Source organism: Hypomesus nipponensis, chromosome 20, assembly GCF_054491055.1.
Source record: "Hypomesus nipponensis isolate SF chromosome 20, ASM5449105v1, whole genome shotgun sequence".
NCBI lineage: Eukaryota > Metazoa > Chordata > Actinopteri > Osmeriformes > Osmeridae > Hypomesus > Hypomesus nipponensis.
The window spans coordinates 4,431,011-4,450,795 of record NC_140380.1 but is presented as its reverse complement, the minus strand read 5'-3'; the positions used below and the strand labels follow the sequence as shown (position 1 = coordinate 4,450,795).

The window sequence follows — 19,785 nt, the reverse complement described above, 5'->3', positions numbered from 1 at the left end:
GTGATTGGATCACAATACACGTCATTCTTTATGGTGGATTACAATTGGCTACATGATCTGGGCTTCTTTGGCTGTGATTTGCAAATATCCTAAAGTAGGAGGGTCTAATCACGTAGACTCAAAAATCATCATGGCTGCTGCGGTGGTACGGGGTATCGGCTCTAACCTTGCCAAAAACCTTCGCGAAATTCGTCTGCATTTGTGCCAGAGTTCACCTGCAAGTCAAGGAGCTCGGTAATGTCATAACTCACACTCTTCAAACATGTTAGCTACAGTTATTAGGTGCTGATTGAGGGAATTGTTAACTAGCGATTAATACGAGACTAGCTTGTGAAGGAGGTATATTGTCAAGCTTATCTGTGTGGTTATGTTTGCTTGCCAACATGTAGAAGTTTTAGGTAAGCATGTACTGTTTCACGATGTGCAACCCAAGAACTGAGTCTACATCGAGGTTCAGTAGGGAGAAAGAGAAAATATGTGTAGTTTAGCATCAACACAGCTCACAGAATAGCAATGGCACGCCTCAATTGCATGCTATACTAACACAGGCCTATAGAGGGTGAATCTATTCTGACTCCATAGGCCAGCATGTTATAGACCAGTGGTTCTCGACCCTGTTCATCAGGGATGGGAACCACTGTTTTAAATGTTTCCCTAACCGATATAGGTCTGCAGCAGTTATTGCAAGTTATCCTTGCAAGATACTTTTAGCTAGCTTTAGTGTAACTTAAATCTAACTGTAGCGCACCGTCCTTCTGTCCGCAGGGACTTTGTGGAGCAGCACTATGTAACCCTGAAATCAGCGAATCCCGGTTTTCCCATCCTCATCCGAGAATGCTCCGGAGTCCAGCCCAAACTTTGGGCCAGATACGGTGCGGCGCGACTCATTATCACAACCTCATTATAACAATTACAACTATTAAACAACTTCAGTACGAGCACCAAAGCTATCCCTGACGCGTTGTCTTGTTTTGCAGACTTCGGAAAGGAGACCAGTGTGGCGTTGGATAATATGACAGTGGACCAGGTTGCTTTAGTGCTGCAGACCGTTGTCAAGGTGTAGAAGCTAACCAGAGAGAAGAGATCTATTGTAAATGGCCTGTATGAAACTAATATGAACCTACTGTTTTTGTTGTTCTAAATAAACGTGATCATTATTCCTGATAGTATCATAGGTGTGCTTTTTTATGTCCTGTTCTTTGTCCATGTTTTCGTTTTTGGTTTCTTAGTTGTATATTATGTTGCTAATTCTATGAATGTTTCATGCCTTGATGTTTAAAGGGCCCGTTTTAACCACAGACTACAGCTATGGCCAATCATCACCCCGTGAGGAACCACACATTAGGATACCAGAGTGACACCAATTTTTATTCAACACAATAAAACAAGTAGAAATGACAAAATGAGGATTGTTCACAGTTTCAGGAGGATCATGAACAAATGGGTTTGTAAACATGAAACTTAAAATATATGTTAGAGATGGGTGGTGAGCTCCGAGGAGTTTCGAAGCCAAGAATGGGAGTGCTTCAGATGGAAAACGTCACACTTCAGTTGTAGTAGGTAGACAAGACATTGTTGGGACAAACGTCAGGGTTTCAGCAGTCAAAAAATGGACATTTAACAAAGTTGTCGTTCATGACTCGGGCCCATCTCTTTGTGTGTGCGCGCACTAAAACAGTAAAGTAAGGAGCTCAAAGTTAGGGTCTTTGAGGTGCATAGATAGAATACAGTAGATAGAGTATAAAAATCCCTTTCCTAATTCATGAGCAGGTTCACAGCTTTGAGAAACTACAGCAAAGAACTCATCAGAACACTGATAACCGTATCAGCTGAACAGGTAAAGAGAAACACTGTGAAGATGTGGTTCCCGCTAGTCACATTTACTCGAGAAGAATCAACCGGAACAGACCCCAAACTAATGTGTCATCATTTTCCTTTGGGTTATCATCACCTGTCCAGTTTAGCAAATATAAAATGTATTCATTTCAAGATGAGCTCCACGTCTAAAATTATTTAAAACTTAAAATGTAAAACTAAAGAGGGTAAATGTAACAACGCCATGTTCCCAGAAATGTGTTACCTAGGTAATCACAAATCATACCAGTCTGTTATTTAATCTTGCCAAATCGATAGACATGTCAACATCTTTTAAGACACTAGTTTTAGAGCTTTGAATGTTGAGAATGGGATCTGAACCCTGCTTAAGACATAGGGCTCCCCCTGGTGGTGGGCCGAAGGCACTGCACTGGTGGGGTTGAGAGTTAGATGGTTGTGAAGATCCCGAGCTCCGTCCGTTTGAAATAGGAGGTTCTGGAAAGCTCTCCTGCAGAAGAAACACAACGTCATTCTCAACATTAATGGGTACAACTCAAAATCAATGGACAGTTCACTTATGTCATTTGTGTTCCTTTCAATGTTGTGATGTCGTTATGCTACTTTTCACTAGTTTTACGTGTGCTTCGAGAGTTTAAGAAGTGTAGGGTATAGATAACTATTTTTTACTGTCCTTGCCCAAGCAAATGTGTGGACACAGTCTGTACAGAGCCTCACAAACACATATATTACATCAATACAACATACTAATATAACTGTAGCACTTTTTCGGATGCAAGTTACTGAAGTGTTTTGTTGTATGACTAATATTTTCTCTTGCTATGCTGAACCGCTCAGTTATAGAGATGAATATGTTATTATTGTAACCTACAGGAGCAAGATGCAGATACGTAGTCTGTTACAGAACCAGCTCAATGGTAGAGCATTCGTCTGCATAGATGGCAAATAGAACCAAATTCAGATTCTGATATAAAGGCATCCCAGGTTCAAATCCCCCCTGTATGTTGCTTTGAACAAAAGTGTCTCTTAAGTGAATACATTATCACTATGACATGTGTTCACGGCAACAGCAAACACTCACCACAGTCTCACCACACGATGGCCTTCTTGGTCTTCTTCTGAAACAGGAAGCAGCATATTAGGTTGACCTGCAGGTCTCTCACACACACACTTCAGTACGTCGGACAGGGAAAAAAGCCTTAAACAACTCGACACACCATCACTGACAACAGTGTTCAACTACGCTAAACCTCCGAAACGATCGTTGCTCTCGGTCGAAAGAGTCTAAGTCGGATTTATTCTGCTTTAATGCTGATAAAACAGTAACTAAAATGTTTTATAAAAAGCCTAAAGGATGGAGGAGGGGGGGCAGAGCTCACCTTCCCAGCAGGGGGCGCTGGAGGAGCAACAGGAGCCGCCTTCGCCTTCTTCTGTTTGTTCTTCTCTGTTAAAAAGATCCCGACATGTTAGACTTGCTCAAAGTGGTGTGCTATACTTGAGCTTAAAGACACCAGACTAACTGAACCCTGAATATACAGCAACCCCAATCGTAGACACACCCACCCTAACCACAGACACACCAACCGTAAGAACAGATCCACCAAACCTAACCACAGACACACCAAACCTAACAATAGATACACCAAACCTGACCACATAAACAAACGTATTCTGGATGACTCACTCTTCTTATTGGCTTTCTCCGGTGTGATGCTCTGTTCTAGGACAGGTGAGGGCACTTCCTGCTGATTTTCCTTTTCAGCTTTAGCCGCCGCCACCGCCGTCTTCTTCTTCTTTTTCTTCTTCTTCTCTTGAAGATCTGGAGTAGAGATGACCTCCTGTGGCGTTTCCTCTTCCACCGGCTCCTCAAGAAGCTGCTTCTTGTTCTTCTTCTTCTTGTTCTTCTTCTCTGGGACAGGGGCCGGGGTTTCTTTCACAGTGTTCTTCTTCGCTTTCTCTGCGTTCTTCTTCTTCTTCTTCTTGGGGGTCTCTTCCTGGTCCTCCGGGGTCTGGGGGGGTGGGGGTTCCTTTGCTGGGGGGTCCTCACTGGTAACAGACTCCCTCTGCCTCTTCTTGGCTTTCTTGCTCTGTTTTGGGGTGACTTTGGTCTGAACGCTCTCCTCTTCCTCCTTTTCTTCTGCAGCCTCCTCCTGCACCTCCTTCTCCTCTGCCTTCTTTGTCTTCTTGCTCTTTCTGCTCCTCCTCCTCTTCTTGATAGCGTTGGAGGAGAGCAGCAGGATGGTCCGGCCAGCAGGGGCAGCCTCCTCAGTCTCGCCTTCACCATCTGGGAAACCAGTCACCCCAGAGGAAACAGTCAGTCAGAGAAAATACAGTCAGTCAGACAAAAAAAAAACAGCCAGCCAAAAAAAAAAAAACAGTCAGCCAGAGAAAGAAGTCAGTCAAAAAAAAAAGGTGAGAGAGTTATAGAGTAGTGCCTGTACTCTCACCCACGAAAAAAAGTCTTTACCTTCCTCTCCCTCTCTTTCTCTCAAACACACCGCACAGTCCATACCTTCTGGTTCATCTGCAGGCTCCGTGGTGTCCAGCTTGACCTCTGTCTCTTCACTGCCCTCTAGAGGAGCCCCAGATGATTGTTCCTCCTCCACCACTTCCTCCTCCTCCACCCTCTTCTTTTTCTTCTTCTTGTCCTTCTTGCCCGGTGTGTCAGCGGCATCTCTGCTCCTCTTCTTCTTGGGCATGTCGGGGTCAGAGGGCGGGGCTACCTCCTCCTCTACTTCTGGGACAGCAGCAGCAGCTATACACACACACGCACACACACAATAACACACTCACTGAGTCTACAGATCTTTCCTCCATTTCCCATGTCCTGTCTCCTCTTTCTCCCAGCTGATTGGTGGAAAATGTACGAGGCTTCTCTCCTTCAACCTCCCCATCCAATGAGTATGGGGGGGAGGCGGAGCTAGCATGGTGTTACCTGTGGGGGCGGCAGGTGTGTCGTTCTTGTCCTCTAGAGTGGTCGATGTCACTATCTGATCCTCGGCCTTTAGGTTGCCAGCTAATACAGTCTCTCCACTCTGCAACCAGGCGACAGCACAGTATTGCATATCACTCTGTACTAGAAAATATGTACTACATAATACATAACTCTGTACTATAATACCTGTACTAGATAGTATACTGTATAACTACGTATGGGGAGTCAGGTGGCAGAGCGGTTAGGGAATCAGGCTAGTAATCAGAAGGTTGCCGGATTGATTCCGGTCCATGCAAAGAAAATGACACCTGTACTCGAGGGTACATAACTCAGTACTTGATAGTGTATTACCCTGTACTACAACACCTGTAATCGTGTAAAACTCTGTACAAGACCGTATTAGATAATATAGGAATCTGACCAAGAACTGTACTAGAAAACCTATACTCGATAGTATACGACCCTGGACTGTAATTGGTGGAGGATCTTACCTGAGACTCCTCCTCTTCCTGTACAGGAGCTGGAGAAGAGAGGAGGATAAAGAGAAGGATGAGGATGGCGAGAAAGAGAGAGAAGGAAGACGAGAAGGATGGAAAGAAGAAAGCAGAGGAGAAGCATAGAAAAGAAGTTAGTATCATTTAGAGAAGGGGACACTGCAGTGTGGGATGTGAACTAAACACCTACCCTCCGGGGGAGGGGCTTCAGCATCATCATCCTTGGTCTCCTCCGTAGTGGGTGCTGCCAGAGCAGCTTCTTCCGTCTGTGATTGGACGGATGGGAACATATCAGAATGAATACCCAATAGTAGCGCAATGCACACAATGTCTTTAAACTCCATCTCCCATACTGCACCTCCTCTGGACTGTCCTCTTCCTCTGCATCTTCCTCCTGGCCTGCAGGGGGAGGGGCCTGGGTGTGACTGACAGGTGTCTCAAAGGCAGCGGTTTCCGTGGCGACTTTGGGGGGTTTTGAGGTTGACTCTGGGTTCTGGTAAAGAGGCAGGACAGAGAGGTGAACACACACCAACGGTTGAATATATCAAGGTTGCAGAATTTAACTGTCGTAGCAAAGAATGCAGAAGTTTGGATGTCACGGGACCACCTAGTGTCTCCCTTCTTTCAGTCTACATTCATCTTCCTACTTCCTGTCTACCATCGCCTTCCTGCTTCCTGTCTAAATACAACTTCATACTTCCTGTTCCTGGGGCGCTTTGGCTGGTGTTTTCTGAGGGCGTGGAGAGACACTTAATACCTATTCAGAGTTACTGTTAGTGTAACCCTAATCTAGGACTAGGTCTAATCTAGGACTAGGTCTAATCTGGGACTAGGCCTAATCTGGGACTAGGTCTAATCTGGGACTAGGAGCCCTGAGGCTTTGCATGTCTCTGGGACTGTGGTCAGGCCAGAGTGAGGTTGAACAACAACCAACAACAGCTAAATCCACTTAGAGGCCAAAGTTAGCTTATCTTGCCTTCCACCTGGCTACCAGGCTATCAGGGGAGTCAAAGCAGGGGTCAGATGGCTCAGCGGTTAGAGAATTGGGCTATAAATCAGAAGGTTTACGGTTCGATTCCCCACCGTGCTAAATGACTTTGTGTCCTTGGGCAAGGAACTTCACCCTACTTGCCTCGGGGAGAATGTCCCAGTACTTACTGTAAGTCACTCTGGATAAGAGCTAAATGTAAATGTAAAGCACGTCCCATGTCAGTGTCCATAATCTGCAAAGGCTCATGGGTAATCAACGTTTCTCGTCCTTCACATATGGACCTTGGGGCCAGACCCACCCCAGAGTGTGAGGGCCTAAGCCAGTGGACCCAGGTCATGTCGACTTTGTCCAAACAACCCTGGAACCCTCACGGCCCAGTGGGTCAGAACAAAGCCTGACAGAACCGCCGGTCCAGAACACACACCCACGGGCCGGAGCAGCCAGGAAACCAGAGAGACCCAGCCATGCTGAGGTCTAGACACACATTAGCACAGTGACTGAGCATCAGATATGTCACTCCGTGGCTGTGGGCCTGCTCACACACGAATGCCTCAAACACATTCTCTGGCGCGCACGCGCCGTTGCGTGAAGATACGTTATATCCGATTATTCGGTCCACTTGTTCAACACCACACCCTCCCGACCCGGCCGGCAGACCAGTTTCAACCAGTTAACCCATGACGGAGGGTTAGTGTATGTGTGTGTATATGTGTGCGGGTGAGTACGTGTGTTTGTGTGTCTGTGTGTGTCTTCACCTGTGGTGGAGGAATGTCTTCTTCACTCTCTGACTCACTCTCACTGTCTGAGTTGGGGGCAGGTTTAGAGGCTGGGGCAGGTTTAGAGGCTGGGGCAGGGGATGCTGGGGTCTCAGCTGCCACCTGTTAGAAACAGAGAGAGATAGTTTTACAGAGCTCTACAAATAAGACATGGTTTGGTTTAGCTCCCCCCCACTCGACCAATCCCAGATCTAGCACAACCCTTTCTGGGCTGTCCTTTTTACCTGGGTTAGCGGAAGCTCCTCCTCGCTCTCTGATTCGCTGTCAGGGGCAGTGGCGAGGGCGGGGCCAGGCTCTGTCTTGTCTGCTTCTGTGTCCTGAGTGGCTGCTTTCTGTGACGGACAGGTGGGACAGCGAGAGGTCAACATGTAGGACGGACCGGAACCTTCTTATCACGTCTGTCTCTAGCGCGTCGTCGTCCTCACTTCTAACCAACTAGCAACCTCTCTCCCAATCTCCGTCTGCTTCTTCCTCCTCCCTCTCATCCTCATTTTCCTCCGCCTTTACCTCCCCCTCCTCCTTCACCTCCTCTTCTTCTTCATCCTCCTCTTCCTCCTCTGGGGGTGCTGTCTTCAGGGGGGTGTCAGTGGCGCTGGGCAGCTCAGCAGGGGGGGGCAGGAGATCTGGGGGACACCAGCATCGGATTACAACCCTAGACCACAACCCATACCGAACACAGACCCCAACCTCTACAGAACTTAGACCACAACCCATACAGAAACCACACCTCTCCAACACATACAATAAATCAATCAACACATTTTTATTTTATAAAGCACATTTAAAAAATAACAGCTGTTATTTATATACAGCTGCCAAATTGCTGTACAATATTGAATAATTAAAACACACACAACAGGACACAAAACCCAATCACAGACAGTGCACAAACATTTGACCCCGGTACCAACCTATGGCCATATGCAACAATAAATAAATGAGTTTTAAGAGGAGATCTAAAACCATCACATGTTGATGCCGTTTTTATGTGCCGTGGGAAAATGATTCCAAAGCTGTGGAGAAGGCTCAATCTCCCATCAGTTTGAGACTTGTCCTTGGAACAGTCGACAGAAGACTACTGGTTGGTCGGAGGTCTCGTGATGCATTTCGATGGGAACGAAAGATCAGGAACAGGCGGAGGAGCCGAGTCATGCAGACCCTTATAAACCAACATCAATGCCTTCAACTGAATACAGTATTCAGAGCCGGGGTTACCTGTAACTGGCTTGGCATCTAACTCTTCTTCTTTGGTCTGCTGCAGACAGAGGTTGTGTTCTGTTGTGGTGGGGGAGGGGTCGGCCTTGATGCCCTTTTTCAGCGTGGTGGAGTCCACCTCGGCCTCCTGCTTAGCTACCTGACCTAGTGCTGAGATCCTGGACACACACACACACACACACACAGGCACGCACACATGTGCAAACACATACACACACATGTGCAAACACATACACACATATGAACAATAGCCTTATTGCAACATTGTCATGACACAAGAAAGTAACTTCAAAAATATTTTGGGGGAATTGATTTAAGTGAACCCATCTTTTATTCATGCTTGATTTGCATTGTTGTTTTGAATATGACTAGTATTGAAGTTGTTTAATGTACAGGTTTAAGCTCATACTTGGTCCAGGCTGAGTAGATATCGTGTAGAGAGAGAAACTCTTCTGGGCTCTCCGACTGTGGGGGGGCAAAAACAACTCAACGACTTACATATACTCTTGTTACGATATTACATTGTATTTATTTTGCAGATGCTTTGATCCAGAGCAGCATACTTGCATGTGGGTTTACATATACTACATAATACAGTTTGTGTGTCCATGTTTTTGCCTGAAAAACAACTCAAAAGCGATGGGCCCAAGAGGGTCGGAGACATGCTGCCATGTGTCCCTCTGTTACATAATGTTCTTTACATGCTAGCAGCCAGGACACTGGCCCAACACGCGTCCCGTTCACACAGGACCCAACCGACAAACCGACCTTTCTCTTCTGCGTTTAATTAACATTTCACCTGCATTTAATTAAAGGTATTACACGATTTGACGTCCGAGATTGCATAACATGACAGATGTCGACTTAGCATATAGGGGATTGCAACACACGTTGCAGCGTATTATATTGAGCTATATCCTAAGTATTTTTCTGCGTTACACGGGAAAATCTTTACAAACGCTGGAGAGATAGTTTAATCCAACTATTTACCTGAGCAACATGCTTCTTCAGTCCTTTCGCAGCTTTCTGATAACCGTTTTCCTTTAAATGCTGATAAATTAGGTAAAGCAAGGCACTATCGGATGCATCCGCTTCCTTTGAAGTCATCGTCTTAGAATATAACGATTTCACGACCAAGTACTTGTAATATAATGAGTTTACTAAACGGATAAACAAGGTTACTTCATCCTCGCATAGACGTCTGCATGAATGAATCTACAACGCCCCCTTATTTCTTTCTCTCTCTCTTTCTCTCTGTCTATGTCTCTCTATCTCTCCCTCTCTCTCCCTCTCTTTGCATGCTGGGACAAGTAGTTTCATGACTCCGCTGAATTAAACAGAAAAAATTGCTTTCATGTTCAAACACTTTAATATAAAACATCGTTGCACATGACATACTTTCTGTACGTAGTGAGTGCCTTATGCACGTCCAACACGTCACTATGTCGAATGAACATTTTATGCCAAACACGTTATTGTTCTCGCATCTTGATTCCCTGGAACGGTCAAAGGAGGGCGCCATGCACCACCGTGTAAATCGGGCTGAAGACAGACGAGCGCTTGTACACAACCCTGCCACTGTTGTTGGAAATGAAGGGGGAAGGGCCAGGCAGGCAGGCAGGCAGGCAGGCAGGCAGGCAGGCAGGCAGGCAGGCAGGCAGGCAGGCAGGCAGGCAGGCAGGCAGGCAGGCAGGCAGGCAGACAGGTGCTGTGTCCTGGTTCTGTGCAGCTGTGTAATGTGATCTACGGTGTTTCCAACCAACATGGCGCCAGCTACATTCCCCACATAGCTCTCACACACATGCAGCTCCAGCCACGGCCATGACAACTGACCTGGGGGGTCGCCCCCGGGGTCATGGCCTCACCCAACCACCTCTACTGCACTGGAGCAGGCTGTGTGTGTGTGTGTGTGTGTGGGGGGGGGGGGGGTTCAAAGCTCATAAAGGACACTGATGATGTCAGGTATAATCGTGTTTTTACTTGTATATACACATTTACATATACATGTATACATTGCCATCTACGCACACATATGCATATGTATGTATGGACAGAGAGGGAGAGAGATGAGAGGAGAAAGAGAGAAGGGGATGAGGGGGCACTGCTCTTGCACTAACCGTCTCTGGAGGAGGGGATCCCTCACTGAATTGCTCCTCCCAAGGTGTCTTCCCTTTTTTCTCCCCGAAGGAGTTTTTCTGGGAGTTTTTCCTCGTCTTCCTTGAGGGTTGAGGTTGGTTGAGGGGCAGTTCTATGGGCGTATGTGAAGTCCTCTGTGACATTGCTTGTAAAAAGGGCTGTACAAATAATTGATTTGATTCAAATTTGGATTTGATGAGAGCAGAGAGAGAGAGAGAGAGGAGAAGAGAGGAGAGAAGAAGGCCAGGAGACTGTATCTTTCAGCAGGCCAGGACAGTGTAGGCTGCAGGACATTATGTAATTCCGGTAGAAAAGCCAACAAGCTACTTTGAGACCGCCACACATTCCTTCATACACGCACACACACACACAAATCTGATATATAATAAGTGTTCTATTCAGCCTCCCCTGCGAGGGAGTCACGATGCCCTCTGCATTCTGCACTGCTCAATCACAACAGCACAAAGCCTGAAGGACCAGGCAGACAGGGAAAGGGGGAGGGAGGCTGACAGACAGACAGACAGACAGACAGATACGGACAGACAGATACGGACAGATGGACGGACAGACGGACGGACGGACAGACAGACAGTAGATAGATACTTACAGGTCAAATATCAGATAACAGTGCCCCTCTTCTGAAATACTGTCATGGAGGCGAACTAGGGATGAGGAGGGAGAGATAGAGAGAGAGACACAAAGAGTGGAATGGAGAGAAAGAGAAAGAGAGGAAGAGAGCAGAAGAGAGTAGATATACAGCCAGGCGGACGGACAGATGGACAGACAGACAGACAGACAGGTAGACAGATAGAGATAGATAGATAGAGAGGCAGGGAGGCAGGGAGACAAGGAACCGGGTAGGCAGACCAACAGCTCCAAACTCTTATTTTACAAACAGAAGAGTGAGGGAAAGTATGTTTGTATATGTGTGAGAGAGTTTATGTGTGTGTGTGTGTTTGTGTATGAGTCTGTGTGTGTGAGTGATAGAGTATGTGTGTGCTTGTGAGTGTGTGTGTGTGAGAGAGTTTATGTGTGTGTGTTCGTGTATGAGCCTAGGTGCATGCGTGAGAGGTAGAGAGTATGTGTGTATGTGTGTTTGTGAGTGGGTGTGTCTGACAGGGTTCAATGTTGCATGTGAACGAGCCGTCTCAGTAGAACTGTATTTTCTGAAGCAGACAGGAAGTTGATGTCTCATCCACTACACCTAATGAGTCACATCTGGCATCCCTCCTCCTCCTGTCTGCCTATCTGTCTCTCCATACCCCATCTTTCGCTCTCCTCCTTTGTCTCTATCCCCCCCCCCCCCAGATGCCTCTCCATACCTGCCCCTTTCTCTCTCTGTCCTTCTCTCTATCCTTACCTCTCATCCGTCTCTCCATGGCCTCTTTCTCTTCCTTCCCTCTGTTCATCTCTCTCTTTCTCTCTTCTCCAATGTTCTCTCAGTGGGTGTACAGGCGTCGATATTGAATACAATCACTCATCAGATCTACTTCTGCCCTCATCAGAATGTTACCGACTAACAATCGATCTTAATATCAACAAGATGTTTCACGTGAAGTCTCCCGTTAGATATAAGCTTGATTCGTTGCTACTACTTTAGTCATAATACAGTAACAATGTAACAAAGTTAACCCCTCAATGAACAACCATGGAGGTAACCTCGAGCCTTGGATTTTCTCGGGCCGAGATGCACCTTGCCTCGCGGCACCGAAAGGGTGCTCTCCGGTTACACGGTGTTGGGATGAGTCCACGAGAGACCCGGGCGGGGTTAGGACTTCACGAGTAGGAAGACGAAATCAATCGTTTTGGGCAAACATTGAGACAAATGCGTACATGTCTTGCATAATATAAACAGTGTGATTTGCATCTGGGAAGTGCAATTTGCGCGCGCGTGGCGCACGGAGATGGTATGCCACGTCCTAACATGTTGCAACTTTCTGGGAAGTTGAGCTGCACTCTGATAAAGAGCGAGATGTGGCTGCGTACATGCGACGCTCATATTGTGTGTAGCTTAGCAAGACTGTTGGGGAAAGTCTGTTTGTGATGCGAACACACGAGAATGTGAAGAGAAGAATGAGTCTGTGTGTAAGGTCGAACGGACGGGGTTAAATTCCCCCGCAGAACCCTTCCAGGTTGTGAGAATGCAAGCCGCGAGCACCCTGTGCCTCTTCAGCCTTCTCAGCATCGCTTACCCGTCGTTAGACCCGTTCCAACCCAACTTGCTGGACCGGGACAAGAACACACAAGACGACGACGCCGCCTTTGAACCGAGGCGGCCTCCACACATCATATTCATCCTTACGGACGATCAAGGCTACAATGACGTTGGGTACCACAACCCGGACATCCATACGCCGACGTTGGACCGGCTCGCCGCGGAGGGGGTGAAGCTGGAGAACTATTACGTGCAACCGATCTGCACGCCCTCCCGGAGCCAGCTTCTCACCGGCAGGTACGGTAGGGTCCTAGGGTAGCCTATTCGACGTGTGACGCTCCACATATAATACATGAATTCCCGTACATCTTGAAACTTTGCTCTTGTGAGTGTGTGTCTGTGTGTGAGAGAGTGTGTGAGACTGTGTGTGTGTGTGTGTGCGTATTTGTGTGTGTGGGTGTGTGTGTACTTGTGTGTGCGTGTTACCATATTCCATCTCAGTTATGCTTTGTGAACAGAAACATCTGTTGTGAAGAAGATGAGGGGGAGGGGGAGGTAGAGGGAAATGGGGAAAGAGAAAGAAAGGGTGAGAGAGCGGGAAGGAAGGAGGAAGAAGAGAGACAGAGATAGGGGAAGATTGGGGGAGAGGGAGATAGGGAAAGGGGGAGAAAAAGGGGGGGGGGTAAAGGGGGGAGGGGGCGAGGGGAGGGAGAGGGAGGGAGGGCTGCACTGTAAATGCACAGGGCAGTAGTTTTGGCTGCCGTTGCTGTTTCACAGACTCAGTATGCTGAGCCAAGACCAATAGAGAGGGAGGAGGAGAGGAGAGGAGTGGACATGGGGAGAGGAGAGGGGACGGAGACGGAGAAGGGGGGACAGGGGGACAGGAGAGGAAGGAGAGGAGAGTAGCAGCAGAGCCAGTCAGTGTTTACTCTGTACAGCATCCGTCCAGGAATGTAGATGTTCACCTTGTGGAACAAGGACGGCACGCGCACACACACACACACACACGCACGCACACACACACACACACACACACAAGAATGGAACTTGTTTTCAGGAGACAGGAACTCACCATGCCATGTAACACCTCTACGATACTCTCTGGAGGCCGGGTGCGCGCGTGTACACGCGCGCGTGTGTGTGCGTGTGTACACAAAAGCGATTCAAGTGTGTGTTTGTGTGTACCGAGACCTCTAGCCTCTTGTTCCAGTGGTGTAGCTGTCTACATGCCCAGATTATCACCCAGCACAGACTGGTGTATCCAACACACACCCCCACACCCCCCACACACACACACCGTCACTAAGCGTTGTGTGTGTCTCCAAGGTACCAGATCCACACAGGCTTGCAGCACTCCATCATCCGTCCCCGCCAGCCCAGCTGTCTGCCCAGGGAGCTGCTCACCCTCCCCCAGCGCCTGCTGGACCGCGGCTACGCCACCCACATGGTGGGGAAGTGGCACCTGGGCTTCTACAGGTAGGACGAGGAGGTGCAGGTTGGACTGGGTAGGGAGGTACCACTGTAGGCACCGGAGGAATGGTTCATGACTTTGAGTCCCTTCTCTTGTCCTTCTCTCACCTCACCTCCCCTCCCATTTCCCCACCTCTCTCCCCTCCCCTCTTCTCCTCCCCTTTCCCCCTTTCCCCCTCCTCCCCTCCCCTTTCCCCTCCCCTTTCCCCCCTCCTACCCTCCCCACCTCCCTCCCCTCCCCTCTTCTCCTCCCCTTTCCCCCTTTCCCCCTCCTCCCCTCCTCACCTCTCTCCCCTCCCCTCTTCTCCTCCCCTTTCCCCCCTCCTCCCCTCCCCACCTCTCTCCCCTCCCCTCTTCTCCTCCCCTTTCCCCCTCCTACCCTCCTCCCCTCCCCTCCTCTCTCCCCTCCCCTCTTCTCCTCCCCTTTCCTCCCTCCCTCCTCCCCTCCCCACCTCCCTCCCCTCCCCTCTTCTCCTCCCCTTTCCCCCTTTCCCCCCTCCTCCCCTCCTCACCTCTCTCCTCTCCCCTCCCCTCTTCTCCTCCCCTTTCCCCCCTCCTCCCCTCCCCACCTCTCTCCCCTCCCCTCTTCTCCTCCCCTTTCCCCCTCCTCCCCTCCTCCCCTCCCCCCTTCTCTCCCCTCCCCTCTTCTCCTCCACTTTCCCCCTTTTCCCCCCTCCTCCCCTCCTCTCTCCCATCCCCTCTTCTACTCCCCTTTCCCCCCTCCTCCCCTCCTCCCCTCCCCCCCTCTCTCCCCTCCCCTCTTCTCCTCCCCTTTCCCCCTTTCCCCCCTCCTCCCCTCCCCACCTCTCTCCCCTCCCCTCTTCTCCTCCCCTTTCCCCCCTCCTCCCCTCCCCTCCTCTCTCCCCTCCCCTCTTCTCCTCCCCCTTCCCCCCTCCTCCCCTCCCCTCCTCTCTCCCGCCCCTCTCCTCAGACGTTCCTGTCTTCCGACCCAGAAAGGTTTCCAGAGCTTCTTTGGCTCGCTGACGGGAAGCGTGGACTACTACTCCTATGGGTCATGTGACGGCCCCGGTCTCTGCGGTTACGACCTCCATGAGGGCGAGCACGTCTCCCGCGGTCACGCCGGCCGCTACTCCACCCACCTGTTCACCCAGCGGGCCCGCGCCATCCTCTCCTCCCACAATGCATCGCTCCAGCCCCTTTTCCTGTTCCTGTCGCTGCAGGCCGTACACACGCCCCTGCACCCCCCCAAGTCCTACATCTACCCCTACCGCCGCATGGGCAACATAGCGAGGCGCAAGTACGCCGCCATGGTGACCACGGTGGACGAGTCGGTGCGCAAGGTCACCTACGCCCTCAGGAAGTACGGCTTTTACCGGAACAGCGTGCTCATCTTCTCCACGGATAACGGGGCTCAGCCCTTCACGGGGGGCAGCAACTGGCCCCTACGCGGGCGGAAGGGAACCTACTGGGAGGGGGGGTGAGGGCGGTGGGCTTCGTCCACAGCCCCCTCCTCAGACACAGGCGTAGGACCTCCAGAGCCCTGCTCCACATCTCCGACTGGTACCCCACCCTTGTGGGCCTGGCTGGGGGCAATGTGACGGCGGCGGAGGGGCTGGACGGCTACAACGTGTGGCCCACCATCAGCGAGGGGAAGGAGTCCCCGCGCCTGGAGATCCTCCATAACATCAATCCCCTGCACAGGCGGGCTGGGCAGGGAACGGGGCGCAGGCCGGCGGGGAACACCTCCAGGAAAAGCCCTGGTCTCGCCAAGGCCTCCAAGAAGAGTTCCAGGAGAGCAGCAGGCCTCCGTAAGGCCTCTGGGAAGAAAGCCCCCAGTACAACCCCATCCACCTCTTGGGGTGCTTCCAAGAAAGGCTCAAGCCGGGCCTCCAGAAAAGTCCACAAGCAAGACAAGGCATTTCCGGGGAAGGATTCCAGGAAAGTTCCTGGTCCCACTAAGGCCTACATGGAAAAAGGCTCCAGCTCCAGACAGGGGCCCAGGCGCGGGTCCCGGACCCAGGTCCCCAGCCCTGGTCCTGGGGGGCAGGTCCAGGAAGGCCTGGCTGTGTTTGACACCTCGGTGCAGGCAGCCATCAGGGTGGGAGACTGGAAGCTGCTAACGGGAGACCCTGGACACGGAGACTGGGTTCCGCCCCAGGTTCTGGCCACACTCTCAGGAACCTGGTGGAACCTGGAGAGGAACATCGAGGGCATCGACAAGAGCGTCTGGCTCTTCAATATCACGGCGGACCCCTACGAACGCCACGACCTGGCCAATCAGAGGCCGGACGTGGTCCGACAGCTCCTGTCTCGCCTGGCGTTCTACAACCGCACGGCGGTGCCCGTTCGTTTCCCCGACGACGACCCCCGCGCAAACCCTGACCTCCACGGAGGGGCCTGGGTTCCTTGGGTGGGAGAGGAGGAGGAAGAGGTGGGGGTGAAGGTCTCCAAGAAAGGCAGGAATAAGACAAAGAGGAAGAAGTGTAAACTTTGTAAACTGAAGTCCTTCTTTAACAGGCTCAACACACGCATGATGTCTAACAGGATAGACAGATGAAGGGAGGGAGGGGGGGAATGGGGGGATAGGAGATGAAGGGAGGGAGGGATCGAGAGATGGAGGGATCGAGAGACGGAGGGATGGAGCTAGAGATGACTGTTTGCGATACGCACACGCAGACGCACACACACATCCTGTAAATATGAGAGTTGTGTAAAGAGAACTGATCCTCAATGCAGCCAAATAAAATGATAAAACTCCCATAGTCTGATTGTGTCTCTTCTCTCCAGCATTCCTACCTTTCCCTCTCACTTCCATCCAACATCCCCCACCCCCTCTCTTTCTCTCTTTATATCTTTCTGTCTGCTCTCCAAAATCCCTCCCGCTCTCCTTTTTTTCTCCCTCTCTCCCTCTCTGTCTCTCTCTCCTTTTTTTCTCCCTCTCTCCCTCTCTGTCTCTCTCTTCTTTTTCCCCCTGCCAGCTACTCTCTTTTGTTCTGTGAGGAAACCCTGAAGGATAACAGTCAAGTCACAGTGTTTATCGACGTTTGACACTTTGTTCATCGAGCAGACGCCATTCATCCACAGCGGCATACAAATAGCGTGTGTAAAAAGTACAGCAGGAAATCAGGCATCAGAAGTGAGTAGTTCGAACAGTGTTTCAGTGGCCTGCATCGAGGAATGGTCTGTGTTTACCACGCCCAGTGCAACAATAAACCAATCTCATCTACCAGGCACAGTGAACAATAACTGAATCTCTACTGCAGTATGACAGGTACAACAAGTATAACATAAAACAGGTCAACAACTTCTCAACCAGAGTAGAACGTAGTACAGTGCAACAATAACATCCGAGATGTTTTCTAGTCTTTTTCAGCTTAGCTTCAGCTGCTCTGTGTTCGGGGATTGCATCCAGTTTGTCTCACACGCACACACACTCACACGTGCATACAAATACACAGACAACAACCTGAGTTCCTGTGGAATTTCCTTCCTGGATTTAAACACTTTTAGAGGGAATTTCTGGAGTTTAACTATCGTCATCCAAACTAACACGACCTGGCAAAAATACGACCTGGACACATGACAGACAAATGTGAAGGTGACAGGAGTTCAGGTTGTTGTGAGAATTTGTGTGTGTGTGTGTGTGTAGGTCCATGCATACCACTGCAACTCGTCCAGCTGCAGAACTGGACAAAATGTTCTCGAACAATTCTGTTGTTCCTCACAGGGCAGAGACAGCTCTGAGCATGCTCACACTGCACTTGGTTCAAAATACATTCAATGTCTGTGTGTGTGCGCACCTGTGTGTGTGTGTACCTGTGTGTGTGTGTGTGTGTGTGTGTACCTGTGTGTTTGTGTTTACCCAGGCTGTGAGGACCCATCTCACAGTGACATCATCTGTTACATCATCCTTGATGTCATCTGCGCCTTAATCAAAGAGAAGGAAGACCCTCTGTGTGTGTGTGTGGGGGGGGGGGGGGGGCAGAGGGCAGCTGCGTGGGTGTGTGTGTAAGGCAGAGTAAGAGAGAGAGCGAGAGGTAGAGGCAGAAACAGCAAGAGAGAAAGAGCCAGAAAGAGACAAACACAGGAAGTTCTCTGTGGTCAGTCATGTTTTCTCATCTGTAGTCGAGGTGGAAATACAAAATGTGGTGACTGGTCAGCTCATTGGTTCAGTCTCTCACCCAGACTGTCTCTCTGTCTCTGTCTCCCTCTGTTTCACACATCTTTTGGTCCAATAGACATGTAGGCAGTCAGACAGTCAGACAGACAGACAGACAGACAGACAGACAGACAGACAGACAGACAGACAGGCAGGCAGGCAGGCAGGCAGGCAGGCAGGCAGGCAGGCAGGCAGGCACGCAGTCGGAGAGACAGACAGACTGCTACGCAGAAAAGACAGACAACCACAAGGCCAATGATGATGACGCATACCTATTTGTTGCCATGGAGATTTTGGAATGTTCCCAGGAGAGACAGTAAGAACAAACGTTACCGCAGTTGAGATACATGCACGCACACACACATACATGTACATACACACTTACACACAAAAACATGCATACATACTTGTAAACACATTTGCACATGCACACACACTCACACACACTTACACAAAGGATCAAGTGCACCCCAACTAGAGTCACGTTTGCCCTCCATCAGCAAAGTCCATCAGGAGATCAGTGTGTGTGTGTGTGTGGGTGTGTGAGGTTTGGGTTGTGTGGGTGTTTTTGTTTGTGTGTGAGGGTTTAGTGTATGTGGTGTGTGTGTACTTTGTGTGTGTGTGTGTGTGTGTGCATTGTGTGTGTGTGGTGTGTGTCCAGATACAGTGGAAGATGCAATAGCGATGCCTCTCCACATCAACATGAAGCTGCACTTCCGAGTTGTGCCACCAGGAGGCAGTGCCTCTCCTCTGACCAGGAGGGTTAGAAGACTGATCGCCCTGCATCGCTTTAAACAACTTTAAACAAGCCACCAGGAGGTCTAATTGGATTCCCTTAGGTCACATGACCCCCTTTGTGTCCTCATGTGACTCATTGCAAGTAAGAATCCACACGACTCGCTCACCCATCATTGGTCGAACCTTCTCTCAATCTCTTCCTTTCTCTTTCTCTCTCCCCCTTTCCCCTATTAGTCTTCTCTTGTGTCTCTCTTCTCGTCCCTCTCTCTCTTTCTCTTTCCTCCCTCCTCCTCCCCCCTCTCTCTCCTCTCCTCTCACCCCTCTCTCTCCTTTCCCACCCATCTCTCTCCAGCTCTCTCTCCTCTCATCCCTCTCTCTATCCTCTCATCCGTCTCTCTCTCTCCTTTCATCCCTCTAACTCTCCTCTCATCCCTCTCTCTCTCCTCTCATCCCTCTCTCTCTCCTTTCCTCTCATCCCTCTCTCTCCTCTCCTCTCTTTTCCGAATGTAAAATGTATTGGCCTCACAGACTCTCATGTTGGAGATGAGAGGGGAGTAGTGGAGAATCCTGTCCTCCCTCTCTTCATCCTTTCCAATCTTCACTTTGCTTCCCTATCTCGCTCTTTCACTTCATCCCTCTCCCGTGCCATCCACTCCAGTGCCTCCCTCTAATTCTAGGTTTCATATCTCCCTCCCCCCCCTCCTCCTCCTCCCCTCCTCCCACTCCACCTTACCCCTCCCTCAGTCTCCAGAGTCCTTCGTCTGTGTTCAGAACCTATTCTGTGCATCCAAGCGTGAACTTAACATACAGAAAGAGCTCAAGCATTCTGTTTGTTTGGGCATGCATGTGGGTGTGTGTGTGTGTACACTGGCCGGTGTGGGTGTGTGTGCGTGGATGTGTGGGTGTGTGTTTGAGAGAGAGA

The 19,785-nt window shown here is 49.9% G+C and overlaps 3 protein-coding genes across 5 annotated transcripts; 2 read left to right on the top strand and 1 right to left on the bottom strand.

Annotated features, from left to right (window-relative positions):
• Window positions 1-78: 78 nt before the first annotated feature.
• ndufa2 (NADH:ubiquinone oxidoreductase subunit A2) lies at window positions 79-1,164 on the top strand. Its single transcript, XM_084683955.1, has 3 exons — window positions 79-234; window positions 766-872; window positions 978-1,164. The coding sequence occupies exons 1-3, from the start codon at window positions 131-133 to the stop codon at window positions 1,061-1,063; spliced, it is 297 nt and encodes a 98-aa protein (XP_084540081.1). The 5' UTR covers window positions 79-130; the 3' UTR covers window positions 1,064-1,164.
• Window positions 1,165-1,341: 177 nt separating this feature from the next.
• Window positions 1,342-9,466, bottom strand: llcp (lisH-containing low complexity protein). 3 transcript variants are annotated; one of them, XM_084683952.1, is made up of 15 exons: window positions 9,235-9,466; window positions 8,654-8,709; window positions 8,245-8,402; window positions 7,537-7,652; window positions 7,254-7,361; window positions 7,009-7,131; window positions 5,621-5,755; window positions 5,453-5,528; window positions 5,260-5,288; window positions 4,769-4,868; window positions 4,346-4,588; window positions 3,518-4,117; window positions 3,213-3,277; window positions 2,915-2,951; window positions 1,342-2,323 (listed from the first exon to the last, which is right to left on the bottom strand). In XM_084683952.1, exons 1-14 carry the CDS (start codon window positions 9,349-9,351, stop codon window positions 2,922-2,924), a joined length of 1,956 nt encoding a protein of 651 aa, XP_084540078.1. In that variant the 5' UTR covers window positions 9,352-9,466; the 3' UTR covers window positions 1,342-2,323; window positions 2,915-2,921. The 3 variants fall into 3 exon arrangements, with proteins under 3 accessions (XP_084540078.1, XP_084540079.1, XP_084540080.1); XM_084683953.1 differs by having other exon boundaries at window positions 2,915-2,948; XM_084683954.1 differs by having other exon boundaries at window positions 7,555-7,652.
• A 2,728-nt stretch (window positions 9,467-12,194) lies between these two features.
• Window positions 12,195-16,549, top strand: arsib (arylsulfatase family, member Ib). The gene is given in 4 exon segments (XM_084683951.1): window positions 12,195-12,832; window positions 13,862-14,011; window positions 14,937-15,442; window positions 15,445-16,549. Coding segments are annotated over 4 exon segments (2,046 nt in total). The 5' UTR covers window positions 12,195-12,521; the 3' UTR covers window positions 16,524-16,549.
• The last annotated feature ends 3,236 nt before the right edge of the window (window positions 16,550-19,785 follow it).

Bases quoted from the DNA above. Each gene is read 5' to 3' on its own strand.
- ndufa2 (XM_084683955.1), top strand. From the start codon at position 131: ATGGCTGCTGCGGTGGTACGGGGTATCGGCTCTAACCTTGCCAAAAAC. The intron at 235-765 runs GTAATGTCATAA...TTCTGTCCGCAG, and splicing joins CCTGCAAGTCAAGGAGCTCG to GGACTTTGTGGAGCAGCACT. The intron at 873-977 runs GTGCGGCGCGAC...CTTGTTTTGCAG, and splicing joins CAAACTTTGGGCCAGATACG to ACTTCGGAAAGGAGACCAGT.
- llcp (XM_084683952.1), bottom strand. From the start codon at position 9,351: ATGACTTCAAAGGAAGCGGATGCATCCGATAGTGCCTTGCTTTACCTA. The intron at 7,653-8,244 runs GTAACCCCGGCT...GGTGTCCCCCAG, and splicing joins AGATGCCAAGCCAGTTACAG to ATCTCCTGCCCCCCCCTGCT. The intron at 2,952-3,212 runs GTGAGCTCTGCC...TTCCTGTTTCAG, and splicing joins CAGCGCCCCCTGCTGGGAAG to AAGAAGACCAAGAAGGCCAT.